General features: G+C 53.9%; 1 protein-coding gene across 1 annotated transcript; it reads right to left on the reverse strand.

Moving 5' to 3' along the window:
• Positions 1–1,126: 1,126 nt before the first annotated feature.
• On the reverse strand, positions 1,127–14,581 carry OASL (2'-5'-oligoadenylate synthetase like). The gene is made up of 6 exons (XM_002722126.6): positions 14,373–14,581; positions 10,890–11,172; positions 9,618–9,793; positions 6,282–6,520; positions 4,825–4,972; positions 1,127–2,112 (listed from the first exon to the last, which is right to left on the reverse strand). The coding sequence occupies exons 1-6, from the start codon at positions 14,571–14,573 to the stop codon at positions 1,612–1,614; spliced, it is 1,548 nt and encodes a 515-aa protein (XP_002722172.3). The 5' UTR covers positions 14,574–14,581; the 3' UTR covers positions 1,127–1,611.
• Between the last annotated feature and the right edge of the window lie 1,207 nt (positions 14,582–15,788).

The raw sequence follows: 15,788 nt of genomic DNA on the forward strand, positions 1-15,788 counted from the left end.
AAGTAGTCAGGTAACTTAAAAGAATACTGATTGCCAGGACCTACCGAAGACCAACGCATTAGAATCTCTGAGGCTGAGACATTCCACAGGGAAGGATACAGTCCCTTCCACCGGTCTTGGGACACTTTGTGTTTTATCTTTGCAAATGAGTGTAGCAGAAACTTCATTAAAATGAGCTCAGTGGCCTTGACCTTCTCTATTCCAAATAGATAAATAAATGAAAACACCTGGGAAGATGACAGTTCTGCTCTGAACGTTTGTGTCCCACTCCCCATCCCACCCCAGGTTCACGTGTCGTCGGAATCCTAAGCTTCCAGGTGATGGTATTAAGATCTGGGGCTGAGTGGATGGCTGCACTCTTATGGAGGCGACCCGGGTACAAAGATGGGGGCTGGTCTAGCCAGTCTGCCCCCGTAAAAAGAAGACACTCAGTGCTGATGACAAAAAGAAGGGGGAGATGCACAGAACACTGCCGTGAGACTGCCCAGCGGCTGTGAGGACCGGTTAGAAAGTGTGCTCTGTGAGAGAGTAATGTGGGCTGGTGTTGTGGTGCAGCGGGTTAAGCCACCACGTGCAACGCCAGCATCCCATGTTGGAGTGCTGTTTCAAGTCCTGGCTGTGCCCGTCCTATCCAGCTCCCTGTTTAATGCACCTGGGGAGGCAGTGGAGGATGGCCCCTGCCACCCAAGTGGGAGACCCGGATGGAGCTCCAAGCTCCTGGCTTCACCCTGGCCCAGACCCAGCTCTTGTGGCCATTTGAGGAGTGAACCAGGGGATGGAAGATATCTCTCTCTATTTCTCCCCTCCACTGTCACTCCATCTTTCAAAGAAATGAACATAAAAATCTTAAAAAAAAAATGGGGTTAAAGGAAACTGTTTATTGGTTGGAATAAATCTGATCACGTGATCTCCCCTTTGGATAAGGAAGATGCTGCTTTTCTCCTAATATCTCTGGACTGTCAGGTACTGTGTGTGCTTGGGGCTCTGGAGTCGAGGGAAATTTTTGGTACTGCATTATACGCAAACTCCAAGACTTCGCATCTTCTCATCCCAGCCTCGCTTTGCAGCCGAAAGCCTCAGATGATGGAGCATTTACCCATGTCGAAGTAAAACAAAGAGCACCGAGTGAGAACCAAGGCTGTTTATTCCTGACTCGGGAGAACCACGGAGCAGCCACCAGCCCTTGCCTTTGGCCAAGACTGAGAGGCAGGCAGGGGGCTGGGGGGCTTCGGGTTGCCTTGTTGGAGTTTGTTGGTGTGGGCAGGATGCAGGGCCTCTCCCCAGACCACAGGGCATCCTCATGACTGGTTTGGGAAGCTAACTGGTCTTTGGCTGACCCTCAGTGGGAAGAAAGTAGGGTAGGGAAACAGAGAAGCTGGAAGGTCTTGACCAGGTCCTAGTGGAGTTTGCTGCCGAGGTTGTGGCTGCTGAAGTGTGTGGATCAGGATTCTGTCGTCACAGAGGGTCTGGCGTGCTCTGTTTGCAGGTGCAGCGTCTCCGGCCTCTCCCGCGTTCTCCTAGCAGGCGTGAAAACACGGTGCCTCCTGGGCAGAGAGCGGGAAGGCGTGGTGCATCACAGGGCGGCAATGCACAGAGAGCTCCCAAAAGCGGCTAGCAGGGCAGGAGTGCAGCCTCTCGCCCTCTCTTCTTGCAGAGGGTGAGGGTGTCGCTGTCTTGGATGCCGTAGTGCCCCAGATCCACCCAGTCCTGCAGCACTTGGCCCTGGTACTCCAGCTGCTGCTGGCTGCTCGGAAACCCTTGTTTGTCCTCGATCTGCTGCTTGAGGCTGAGCACGAAGCTTTTGGGGTGGACCGCGTAGGCCTGGCTGTCCCCATCCGGGCTCTTCACGAAGACCTGGATCTCGGGGGAGAAGGTCTCCAGCAGGCACACGCGGGTGTCGCAGAAGATTCCATAGTAGGCCAAAGAGCAGTGGCTGCTGAGCAGCTGCCGCTCGCTGCCGCGCTCCTGGAAGGAGAGGCGGGGCAGGCCCGAGCAGCCTCGGCTCCGGCGGATTCTCTCCTTGACCTTCTTGATGGGCTCGTACGGGTTCACCCAGAGGATCAGATCTGAGTAGCCCTGCTGCTCCACCGTCACCTGGATGTCCTGGGCACACTGCGGGGAGGGGGATGGGGAGGGGAGAGGGAGGGGAGAGGAAGGGAGGGCCGCACTTCTCAGTGGGTGTGCCCCTCCACACCCTCATCTCAGCAGCCCCCACGCTCGCTTAGGGAGCCTTGAACGCTGTGCAGCCTCCACACTGGGCACCTCCCCTGCCCTCACCATGGTGCATTCTTTCTAACACATGTTCTATTGATGTATTCATTGAAATGGTAGAGACAGAGAGAGAGAGACAGACAGAGAGAGACAGAGAGATCTCCCATCCACTGGTTTACTCCCTAATTGCCCACAGCAGCCGAGACTGGGTAAGGCTGATGCCAGGAGCCAGGAACTTTATCTGGGTCTCCCACGTGGGTGGGCAGGGACCCAAGTACTTGAGCCTCTACCACCTTCCCAGAGTGCACATGAGCAGGAAGCGGGAATTAACAGCAGAGCTGGGACTCGAACCCAGGTGCTCTGATACAGGCTGTGGGCGTCCCAAGCGGCGGCTTCCGGTGCTATGGAGTTGGTTCTATGAGCCCCGTTTTATACTCCAGGGCACTGTGGTTGAGTAGGGTTAAACATCGCCTGATTGCATCACCCAGGGCAGAAAGGAGCGGAGCAGGTGCACTGAGCTCTGAGTTCCTCTGGGAACCTCCCCAGGGGGCCGCACAACAACTCCCGGGAGATGCAGGGGAAGACATACAAGCCTGGCCTTGCCACGGCTCCTAACTGTGCAGGAGGGAGGTCTTTGCACAATGGCTTTGCTATTCGGGAACAACCCAGAGAGAGGCGTCTTCAGCCCTTCTGTGGGTCTCATTTGGTGGGTGTCCCACCCCCAGCTATAATCTCCATACCTTATGATGCAGCCTGCACTTGTGGCTCCGCCTTCTGCCCTAGTACACACCTTGCTTACTCTCCCCCCAACCTGGCCCTTGACCTGGCGTGGTCTCTAAGCACCCACATCCATGGCTCCCTGGCTTTTGGGCTTCAGCTCCAGCCCTAACTTCCTCCAGGGGTTTCCTTTGTGATTTCAGAAAGCATTGGTTCTTTATTTCCAGCGTCCCACAGAGCCCTGGGTCTGAGTGAACCTTGGCTCTGCTGCTTCCGAGTGGTGGGACTTTGACCTTGGTTAATTAACCTCTCTGAGCCCCACTTCTGTCACCTGTAAAAGGGCATCAGAGGCAATAACCACAACAGCCACAAAGATAACAATAATAGGAGGTCTTCTACGTCACAGAGCTGCCGTGGTGATGACCTGAGTCTGTCCCAGGACAGGCGCTGTGCGGATTGTCAAGTATGATGTGAATGAAATGGAGAATAGAAATGACTAGTAAAGCTGCCACCTGCAGCACCAGCATCCCTGTATGGGCACCGGGTCAAGTCCCGGCTGCTTCACTTCTGATCCAGCTCCCTGCTAATGCACCTGGGAAAGCAGTGGAAAATGGCTCAAGTGCTTGGGCCCCTGCACCCACATGGGAGATCTGGGAGAAGCTCCTGGCTCCTGACTTCGGCTTGGCCCAGCTCTAGACATTGTGGCGTTTTAGGGAGTGAACCAGCAGATGCAGGTCCTCTCTCTGTGACTCTGACTTTCAAATAAATAATTGAATATTTAAAAAAAAAAGAGAAATAGATGGCTGTGATTTTTGCCTATAGCACAAATTTGGCATCACATAATAATATGACTTAGCACTTTTTTTTTTTTGGACAGGCAGAGTTAGACAGAGAGAGAGAGAGACAGAGACAGAGAGAAAGGTCTTCCTTCTGTTGGTTCACTCCCCAAATGGCCACTACGGCCGGCGTGCTGTGCTGATCTGAAGCCAGGAGCCAGGTGCTTCTCCTGGTCTCCCATGCAGGTGCAGGGCCCAACCACCTGGGCCAACCTCCACTGCACTCCCGGGCCACAGCAGAGAGCTGGACTGGAAGAGGAGCAACCGGACAGAACTGGTGCCCCAACTGGGACTAGAACCCCAGGTGCCGGCGCCGCAGGTGGAGGATTAGCTTAGTGAGCCACGCCGGCTGACTTAGCACTTTTTTCTGTATCTTACCTGTTTTTTTTTTTTTTTTTTTTAATTTTCAAAGTAAACATAAGAATGGTACACCGTTATGGGGTCTGGGATCGTAATTCAATGCATGGGAATGCTGTGCAATGATTAAGCCAGGATTAATTAGCTTATCCAGCTCCTTAAACGTTTATCATTTGTTTTTGTGTTGGGACTCTCTGAACTGCTTTCCCTAGTTCGTCATAAGACAAATCATAGCCCTTTGTACGCTGCAGTCATCCTGCTGTACAGAACACTGCAGCTACTCGCCAGTAATTGTTTCTAGAAGTTTGGTGCAACTTTGTTTCATGGACTTTCTTCCCAGCAGCGTGGGTGGGGCCCTGGGTGTGTGTGTGTCAGGGCCGTGTCCTATTTCTGTACCATTCTTGTCCCTTGGTCCCCAACGCCCATCAGCCACACCCAGGCTGGCACCAAACAGGTGGTGGTGGAGCAAAGAACGATAAGGAGCCCGGAACTGATTTCCCAGGAGGTCACAGGTGAAAGGAAAGGAGACTGAGAATACAAAGGTAAGGAACTTGGGGCTCCATCAGGGGACCCAGGCATTGCCCTCGACCTGCCTGACCCTAAAGCCCTCTGCTCATGGCCACAAGAGTGAACCCTGGAAGTCGGGTGCAGGTATCTCATTCTGAGCGCCAGCCCCTGACAGCCTGCAGGGGAGCCTGGTTACCTTCACGTTCCAGCTGGGGACCGGGTTCTCCCTGCTGTCATAGCAGCAGTCCTGTTTCAGGCACTGGCAGGCCCGCTGGGCCACAATGTCCCATCTGTAGCCAGCTGCCACGTTGAGGGTGGGGTCAGCCGGGTCCAGGATGATGGGCCTGCAACACAGGAAGACGGTGCTCAGCTCCTTCTGCTGTGGTGCTGTGGGGGCCTTGCCGGCCATCATCACTGCAAGGCCCTACGGCATTGCTCTGGGTCATGGTTAACAACAGCACCAGCACTACCACCATCACCACCATCACCATCACCACCAGCACCACCACCAGCACTACCACCATCACCACCACCACTGCCACTACCACCACCACCTCACTAGCACCAGCACCACCACCACCACCACCATCACCACCATCACTATCACCACCATCAGCACCATGACCACCATCAGCACCATCACCATCACCACCATCAGCACCATCACCACCAGCACCACCATCATCACCACCAGCACCACCAGCACTGTCACCACCAATACCACCACTGCCACCAGCACCACCACTGCCGCTATCACCACCAGCACCACTACCAACAGCACCATCACTATCATCACCACCACCACCATCAGCACCATCACTATCACCACCAGCACCACCATCACCAGCAGCACCACCATCACTAATACCACCAGTACCATCAGCACCATCACCACCAACACCACCATCACCACCACCATCAGCACCATCACTATCACCATCAGCACCATCACCACCATCACCACCATTGCCACCACCATCAGCACCATCACTAATACCACCAGTACCACCACCACCATCGCCACCACCATCAGCACCATCACCACCAGCACCACCATCACTAATACCACCAGTACCACCACCATCAGCACCATCACTATCACCATCACCATCATCACCACCAGCACCACCATTGCCACCACCATCACCATCACCATCACCACCACCATCAGCACCATCACTATGACCATCAGCACCACCACCATCACCACCATTGCCACCACCATCAGCACCATCACTATCACTACCAGCACCACCATTGCCACCACCATCAGCACCATCACTATCACCACCAGCACCACCACCATCAGCACCATCACTATCACCACCATCACCACCACCAGCACCACCATTGCCACCACCATCACTATCATCACCATCACCACCACCATCAGCACCACCACTATCACCATCACCATCATCACCACCACCACCATCACTATCATCACCATCAGCACCACCATCACCACCACCACTATCACCACCATCACCACCAGCATCACTTATTGAAGCCCAGGACTGACTCCTATGTGGATTAGCTGTACTGCTCCTCCCAGCAATTCTGTAAGTTACGGACTAGTCTGCTTGTTCCTTGGTTCTTTCTGCTCCCCGAGACTGGCTGGGGCGGGGGGCGGGGAGGGAGCGGCGACGATACCTGTCCGCCTTGAGCTGTTTCCTGACGCAGTCCTCGATGACGGGATTCTGCAGCGTGTAGTACTTGGTCCAGTAGATGCAGAGGAACCGGACGTCCCGCAGCAGCTCCATCACTGTGGTGAGGCCCTCCTCCATCCTGAAGGTCTCCAACTCAGTGCTGTTTTCCCAGGCGTAGATGGTCAGGAGCTCAAGGGCATAGTCCGGGGGCAGATTGGTCCTGGAGCACTTGGCTTTCACGTACTGTTGGAAGAGATGGAAAGAGAGAGACCCTAAGATTCTGTGTTAAGGACAGTATTGGACAAGAAGCCGGGAAATCGGAGCTCCAGTCCCGGCTCTCCCACCTACTGGCTGGGTGACCTTGGCCAAGTCACTCCGCTTCTCTGGGCCTTGATTTGTTTCCATTTCAGGATGAAGGGGCTGGGTTAGTCCAGTGGGTTTCAGACTGTGCTTGACAGACATAGCTGGAGGGGGCCAAGGAGCGAGCAAGCTGGGCTCTGTCATCTGCATCCCAGCCCAAGGGGTAACATTTAAATTGGTTCGAATCTATCAAGAGAAAGTTTCCTTTAAAGGAAGGGCTTTGGGGCTGGCACTGTGGTGAAGCAGTTAAGTTGGCATCCCGTATGAGCACTGGTTCAAGTCCTGGCTGCTCCACTTCCCATCCAGTTCCCTGCTGATGTGACTGGGAAAGCAGCAGAAGATGGCTCAAGTGTGTGGGCCCCTAAACCCACATGGGAGACCCCGATGAAGTTCCTGGATCCTGGCTTCATCCTGGCCCAGCCCTGGTGTGTGGTCATCTGGGGAGTGAACCAGTAGGTGGGAAGATCCTCTCTCTCCTCTTCTCTCTCTCTCTCTCTCTCTCTCTCTCTCTCTCTCTCTCTGTGTTTGCCTTTCAAATTAATAAAATAAATCTTAAAAAACAAATAAAAGAACTCGGTGGCTAAAGGGGAAAGATGACAACAGGTGAGAGTCTAAGGTCTCAGGGCTGCTTCTCTGGCATTCTTTCCTCCCCCACTCTATAGTCTCCTGAGGTTTGGATGGAGTCGACCTCACCCTCAGCACCAGTGGGTCCTGCCTGGCCCAGGCCCATCAGCATAAACCTTTTCTCCTCGCTAAGTGTCTGGTTCAAGAGAAGGCGTGTGATCTCACTGGCTCGGGTACAGGAAAGCCTAGTGCTGGTTGAAGGAACAGACGTCATCTCTTACATACGGATGTGAGGGCAGGAACAGTTATGGCCATTTTGCCATCATGAAGGAAAGAGACCCGAGAACCAAGTTGACATGCAGAGGAGAGAGAATTTGAGAACTGCAGAGAAATGAAGTAAAAGCCTTCCCCAAACCATGCCTGGAGCCCCTCCCCGGACTGGTGCGTTCTCACACAGGAGCAAAAATTCTTTCTTGTTTAAACCAGTTTGAGTTGGCTTTTGAGTTTTTCTTGAAAAAAAAAAATGTATCTTAATAGTCAGTGGCTCTTTCCTTCTAAAAAAAAAACACCTCTCTATGATTTATCCAGAAAGTGAAAATTTCTGTCAACCATTCAGCTATTTGGATGGTGGAAGCAAAATTGACATCTGGTCCCATTTCCATTATAAATGAATATTATCATATCCTATAGTCTAAGGGAAAGATCTATGACATTTTGACATTGAAACAATGTCTTGATTACTTGTAGCTCCCCAAATAAAGTCTTTCCTATAAATCGTGGACTTATTAACAACAAAAAAAGGGGTCGGCACTGTGGCATAGCGGGTAAAGCCACCTGCAGTGCAGGCATCCCATATGGGCACTGGTTCGAGTCCCGGCTGCTCTACTTCCCATCCAGCTCTCTGCTATGGCCTGGGAAAGCAGTAGAAGATGGCCCAAGTCCTTGGGCCCCTGCACCTACGTGAGAGACCTGGAAGAGGCTTCTGGCTCCTGGCTTTGGATCAGTGCAGTTCCGGCCGTTATGGCATTTTGGGGAGAGAACCAGTAGATGGAAGACCTCTCTCTCTCACTTGCTCTCTCTCTGTAACTCTGTTTTGCTTTTTTTTTTTTTTTTAAGAATTTGATTATAGTCTGCATTTCTCTCTCTCTCTTTTTTTTTTGACAGGCAGAGTGGATAGTGAGAGAGAGAGACAGAGAGAAAGGTCTTCCTTTGCCATTGGTTCACCCTCCAATGGCCGCCGCGGCTGGCGCACTGCGGCCAGCGCACTGCGCTGATCCGATGGCAGGAGCCAGGTACTTATCCTGGTCTCCCATGGGGTGCAGGGCCCAAGCACTTGGGCCATCCTCCACTGCACTCCCTGGCCACAGCAGAGAGTTGGCCTGGAAGAGGGGCAATCGGGACAGAATCCGGCACCCTAACCGGGACTAGAACCCGGTGTGCTGGCGCCGCAAGGCGGAGGATTAGCCTAGTGAGCCGCGGTGCCGGCCTGCATTTTTCTCTTTTGATCTGTTTGACTTAGGAATTCTGATATGGACTGGCTGCCTCTCTATCGTTTTCCTGCCTGCTGCTGCTCTCTCGAAAGAGAGAGAGAGAGAGAGAGAGAGAGAGAGAGAGAGAGAGAGTGTCTACACAACTCCTGGACAGCAGCCCTGTAAGATCAGGAGGTGTCCAGTAGGTTTCTTCCTGCTGTGTTTATTTTTGTCCCATAATCAAAGCTGTAAAAGCAAAAGTGCTTTTGCTGAGTTTTTCTGAGTTTTGCTTGTTTTCTTGCTGAGTATATAGGGAAAAAGCTTTTCCCAAGGGAATGATCCAATGGGCAGCTCTCTTTCTCTCCACCCCACGCTAGGACATCCGTGCGGGGTGGAGTCACAGTTTCCCCAGAGTCTTCTGGAAGTAGCTGCTCTCATGAAAGCTGATTTTAACCAGAAGATGAGAAAGGGGAGAATTCGTGGCCGGGGTTAATGTGCTTGTATTTGCGTCTTCCGTTCAGAAGTTCGGCTGACTCTGCTCTCCTGGATATGTTGAAATACGCTTGGCACCATGCCTCCCACGAGACGCCTGGAAAGGGGCTACTGTGGACACCCTCACTCAGTAGTGCTCCCTGGGAGGGGAACTGGTTCCCTCACCTGCCGTGATTCCGGTCTCCAGGGCAGTGGCCAGCAACTGGAGCGCCATAAGGGTGCGGTCACGGCAGTGCTGTGCATCACCTGCTGTTCTCTTTCCTTCTCTGTTTCCCTCTCTCTTTCTTCCTCTTTTCCCTCTCCGCTTTCTTCATTGAGTGGTCCGCTTCCCTGTTTGGAACCTTGGCTCCTCTCCCTCTCCCCCTGATCCTGCTTCCCTCTTGCTACAGTTTCCTGCCAGGCAAGCCTAGCGCCTGCCCGTTCTGCCTGGTCTGCCGCCTCCAGGCAGCCCTCACCTGCTGGTACCAGTGCTTCACCAGCCGCAGGAGACTTTTCAGCTTGGTTGGCTGGTGTTTCACGAAGTCCCTCTGCAGCTCGCTGAAGGAGGGGGAGAAGATTCCAGGGTGGCCACAGGCCTTGATCAGACTCACGTAGACCTCGGGGGGTGGCAGGGAGTTGGGAACAGAGGGACCTGGAGGGGACAGGAAGCAGAAGGCAGAGGTTAGGGGTGCAGGACGCCCCAGGCAGTAAGCTGCCTTAGGGACAGAGCTGGCTCCTTCACTGGGGTTCTCTCCTCAGGGAGCCTCGAGACCTGGTGTTCCCAGAAACCAAAGGTTTGCTTTGCTTTGTCCTTCTTGGGAGATTGGCCTTAGGCCACTGAACAACAACCCCAGGCTCTCTCGGTTGTCCTGGGGGTGAACCTGTTCCCTGGACGCCTCCCAGAGCTTGCACTTTCTGCCTGAGACCAGATCTCATCTCCTGCACTTTCCCGATGCAGCAGCTCTGGCAGCCACGGCAGTGAACAGGAGCCTGCATGTGAGCTACAGCCTGTATCATCTGCCTGGGAGCTGCTTCAGAGCACAACAAACTCCTAGGACACTCTGCCCTAGCATAGATGGGTGCCCATGGGTCCACACCCAGGGAAGCAGCCCTCACATGCGACTACCGAGTAGTGAGTAGATCAGCTCCCTGGATCCTACCAAGGAGGACCTGGAGGCCACTCCCTGGTGGCACTCGGTTCTCTGGGGACACGGAGCCCAGACTCCAGAGTGGAGTAATGCTTCTTGTACTGACTTCCCTGTCCTAATTCCTTACTTTTCAGCCATTGTTTTCGGAATCACCTCCCCAGGAAAGCACTTGAACTCACATCCTTGCCTCAGGGTCAGGCCCACAGTGAGAGCTACATGGTGAGAAGCACTCGCTGATACTGTTTAGCTCCTTCATCTCACTGTCATCTTGGATATTCCAGGATGTATTTCCCGCAGAAAGCCCCTTTTGAAACATACTTTCTGGGGCACCTCATTCTTCTCTGAACACATACCACCGTTGATCTGTGGTCCTGCATTCATCTGTGTGAGTCTTTGGTAAGCTTCTGTCTGCTAGGCTGAGCTAGATGATGGCCAGAGTGGGTTAGTCCTGTACCCTGTGCTTGCCCAGGCCCCGTCATCCCAGGACCTGGGTAGAATGAACGCAGAGGTTGGCACGTGGCCATGAATAAGAGGTGAGGGAGTGACAAGTCTCCTGGAACTGGCAGGTGTGTGAGTGGGGTGGGCTTCACCTCCCCTTACCCAGGGCCCTGTAGGCGGGCACAATGGTGACGGTGATGGGCTCTGCCGTCTCCCTGGTCTGGATGGTGAAGGTGAGAGCTTCGGGGACTCCCTCGTCCACCCTCAGGTCCCTGAGCCCTAGGGCCAGCAGTTCCTGGCAATGCCACATTTTCGTCTGTATCAGTCTCAGAACCGCTGCATGGTGCTTGGCCTCCTCTCGGAAGTTGCGGAAACAGCTCAGGAACACCACCAGCTCCACTTCGGCAGTGCCCCTGAGCGCCGTGCCGGTCCCGAAGGGGCCCACCTGTGGACACAGAGCCTGTTACCCCGTGGCCCTCTGCCATGGGCCAGGCCGCCCACAACAACACATCCCACAGATGGTCCCGTGGCATGTGCACGGCCACACCGAGGGAGGGATGGGCTCAACCAACACCCCCACTTTGCAGGTGAGAAACCTCATGTCAGAGCAGGGGTCACCTGCCCGGCTTATCTACTGCATGGTCTGCTTTCTCACACTGTCTTCCCAATCCCAGAGGAATTCCTAACCCAAAGGAATCCTCTGGGAACATCCACCTCGTTGCATTTGAAAGTCTCAGGGGATCTGAATCATTTGAAGGAGTTAAAAAGAGAGAGGAGGCCAGCGCTGTGGCATATGGGGTAAAGCCACCTTTTGCAGTGCTGGCATCCCATATGGGCACCAGTTTGAGTCCCCGCTGCTCTACTTCTGATCTGGCTCACTGCTATGGCCTGGGAAAGCAGTAGAAGATGGCCCAATACTTGGGACCCTCACCTATGGGAGACCCGGAAGAAGCTCCTGGCTTCAGATCTGCTCAGCTCTGGCCATTGAGGCCATCTGGGGAGTGAACCAGCAGATGGAAGATGTCTCTCTTTCTCTCTCTCTCTGCCTCTCTGTGACTCTGCCTTTCAAATAAATAAATAAATCTTAAAAAAAAAGAGGGAGAAGTTTTGCATGGTAGATCAAAGCCATGGGCTGGGCTTGGGGTCTCCTGACTTTGACCTTGGTTCTGACCTTAATTCTGGCTACTCAAGAGCCCCAAGTCCTTCGTCTGCAGAATGAGCGTAGCAATGGAACATGAGTCACTGGGCTCCTGGGAGGAGCAGTGCATGTCCGGGGCTGGGCGTGGGGCCTGGCACACAGGAAGTCAGCAGTAACCTATTCCTCTTCCTCCTCTCCTACTAGCTAACTGCACGAACCCTTCTGTGGCCTGGGCATCAGGGTCCCCATCTGTAGCGGAAAACGCTGAGCTGGGTGGTTTTCAAGTGGGCTTTTCGCTGTTCTGAGATTTGCTTGCCAGGGCCTGTTGCTGCAAAGCCCCACAACGCTGTGGCCTCCCTCCGCTCTTTCTCACTCCGTGTGGGGAAGCATCAGAGGTCAGGTGAGCTCCCTCGCCTGCTGGGAGGAGTCACTGCACAAGAACTGTGGTTCAGCTGCCAGAGGTTGGGTTTCCCCGGGGCCTGGCCCCCTGAGCACCCTTTCTGTATAGGATCCCTTTCAATCCTCATACCCACTGGTTGAGATGGGCACTGCGATCATCATGCCCAATGTACAGAGGAAAATACTGAGGCAGCAGGAGCTTCATCTGCTTGCTGAGGTCTCCCAGCCAGAAAGCAGCGGGGTCAGATGACGAGGAGAATACAGCAGTGGGCGGATCTTCCACCTCTTTCCTCCCCGTGGCCCAAGTCCACAGCCACGCCCTGCTTTGGAGGAGGGAGGGGGAGTCCACGATCTTCCCCCTCTCCCTGTTCTATTCCCTTCTCCCACTGGCATGCAGATTCAGCATTTCTGCCCCGCGTGAGCATCCGCCTGACAGCCACGCAGGTCGGCTGCTTCCCCAGCAGAGAGGAGAATAACCCAGAACAGGCTTTGTGGCTTGCTTTGGTGTGGCCCTACCGAAGCCCCATTCATGTGCTCAGGTGGCCCAACCCAGCTCACCAGGTTTTTAGGGGCCAGAGAAAGGGAAGGTTTCGAGTCTGAATCAAACGCAGGATTGCTCATGGGCCGTTGCTCCTTGGGTTTCTTTACCGTTCACGGTTTCAAGGGGGGAGATGTGGCTGTGGTCTGTAGGGGGAATTGGGTCCACACCAATTCCTGCCACCAAAATTCATTCGCTTTGGAGCCTTCTCTTCTCCCCAGACTTCCGCCATCCCACCTCCTTGGCAAGAGGCGGTGGTGGTGTCTTAGAGGGTCTGCCTGGGCCAGGTCCAGAAGAGAGCCCGGGCAAGAACGAGGACAATTCCTCTGCCTCTGAGCACGGACCCCGCACTAAGCACTCAGCCTGCATGGCCCCGTGTGCTTGGTGAGGGAAAGAGAGTGATGGTGCCCTGCTTACAGATGAGAAGACTGAGGCTTTGCAGAGAACTCAGTGACGTCACGGTCACAGAGCTGCTTCAGGGAAGAAGTCAAGAGTCAAACTGATGTCACAACTGTGGTTTCTCCTTTCTGAATCCTACGGTCCCAAGCTCTGGATGCTGGGGACCAATATGAGAAGGGATGGGGGCCAGAGGTCTCTAAATCCGAGAGAGAGAGAGAGAGAGAGAGAGAGAGAGCGAGAGAGCACTAGAGCACTAGCTGGGAGTCAGGATTCTAGCCTTGCCTTTGCTACCAGCTTGCTGTGTGATTTTAGGATTTCTGTCACCGTCTCTGTGCCTCAGTTTCCTTCATGTTTAAACGAGGAATTGGCCTAGATGGTCTGATTCTCCAGGGCCTTTCTAGCTCTGACCCTCTTGAGCTTTGGTCCTGGCTGGCACTGGAAGCAGCCCGAGGCCGTCGGAGGAAAGACCTGGGAGAAAAGTCTCAGTGGAGGAGCCTGGAGCCCTGGCTGCGGAGGCAGCTTCAAATCTCAGCTCTATCACAGACTGTGTGGCCTTGGGCAAGTCACCTCCCCTCTCTGATCCTCTGCTAAAAATCTTATCAGTCGTTTAAAAGACACAGAAAAGTAGAAAATGCACGAACACTCCAGATAACTTGCTAGATTTAGTAAGTTCCACGTCTACTTGGTCTAAACCACTTTAAAACAAATTACAGACAGCAAGGAATTCTGCTCCTAAGTACTTTAACAGTTGTACCTTTAAAAAAAGCACATGGCCCTCCCTAACCACAAGCTATGAATGTACCCAGCAAAACCAACCATGATTCTCTCATGTTAATGTCCAGGCTACATTAAAATTTCCCCGATTAGCCCCAAACTCTGGGTCCCATCAAAGGCTTTGCATTGCATTTGCTCCATTTTGCTCATCTCTGTAACGGGAAAAGGATCAAGCCTACCTCACAGGTGCAAGAACTAGCGATCCTCCATGGTTAAGGGATTAGACCACTGTACCCTGGCGGGCCCCTTGCGCCTGCGCACTTGCTCTGGGGAGCTGTGCTGCCCCGGGTCGGAGGCAGGCTGGGCAGGGTGTCCTGAGAGGTTGGCAGTGTGGGTTCGGGGTAAGGGACTTTCACACCGGGTTTTACCCTCGGGGAAGGGAGGAGCCCAGCCTCACCTTGACCACCTTCAGAACCCGCACCTCCTGGTCCTGCAGCTGGTGCTCCCCATGGAAGGACTCCTGCCTCAGGAACTTCTCCACGCCGGCCACGGCTTCCAGCACCTCTTCTTTCCACTTCCGGCTGGGCTGCAGCCACCGAACCACGAAGGAGTCCAGCCTGCAGCTTGGAATGCCATACAGACCCTGAGCCAATGCCATCTCTGTGTGGAGAGTACCATTGCTGGGCAAATATATAGCCAAGTGGCCACCTTCTGTCCGGCACACGCCCCCTTCCTTAAGGGGGCTCCTTCTTGGCTGGTCTTCAGCACCCTGTGGGATAAAGGACCAGAACAAAGAGGAATCCAGAGGTGACTGGGCTGCTATAGGATTCCCCGTTTTGGGGACCCTCCTCGTCCTGACAGGTGTGCTGAGGGACACCAGGCTGAGACTGGCAGGTCTGGGCCACCTTAACAGAGCTGGCATCCAGCCAACTTCTCTGCTCTCAGTTTCGATTCTCAACTTTTAGAGTTTTCTTTTGATGACGTTGGGAAACTGAAATTGGCTTGAGTTTGACCTTACAGGAGGTGACCTCTGCAGGAGGCTGGGGTTGAACGGTATCAAATGAACTGCCCCAACCTATCGTAGGGAAACTGAGGCTCAGGAGCATGATCGGGCTAAGGAATGACGCCAGACCCCACAGAACAGACTTTGAACCCCAGGGGGCCTTTTCCAGACTCTCCTCCTCTAAGACCCTTCCCTTCTTTATGTGTAAAGCGGGGATTAATACTAAAACTGACCCCACGAGGCTCTTTTATGGACCAGAGCATGAAAACAGTGAGCAGAGAAAGCATTCAATGGATGCAAATACTGTTGTTCAGGCATTAAGCATTTATTGATATTGAGTGCCTGCTGGATTCCAGACATTGTGCGAAGACAACATGATGAGGTTCCAGTCCCAACCCCCCCCCTCCCCCTCCCAAGGAGTCAGGGAGACAAAACCAGAAGAGATTCTGAGAGTCCAGTGGGATGTGGAGGCGGGGCGGGGCGGGGGCACAGAAACCTGGCGGGAAGCCGGGCAGAGACATTTCTTTCGGGTGACCTGAGTTGCGTCTCAGAGACTAGGAAGCCTGCCAGGGGTAAGAGGGCATGGCAAGGGGAAACCCAAGAAGTACGAACCATCTTGTTCTGCGTCAGGCACTCGGGTAACAAAGGCTTTGCATGGAGGTGGGGTGCGGAGAGGGGAGAGGTGAAAAGTGTACCTGACCAGCGGATGGGGGGGGGGGGCGGCATGGGGGAGGGTTGGATCTTGGAGTACCATCTACTCATTTTTTATTTATTTATTTTTTTGACAGGCAGAGCGGACAGTGAGAGAGAGAGACAGAGAGAAAGGTCTTCCTTTGCCGTTGGTTCACCCTCTAATGGCCGCCGCGGCTG

The sequence above is a fragment of the Oryctolagus cuniculus genome, chromosome 21, assembly GCF_051225735.1.
Source record: "Oryctolagus cuniculus isolate XC-2025 breed Fujian yellow rabbit chromosome 21, ASM5122573v1, whole genome shotgun sequence".
Classification (NCBI taxonomy): Eukaryota; Metazoa; Chordata; class Mammalia; order Lagomorpha; family Leporidae; genus Oryctolagus; species Oryctolagus cuniculus.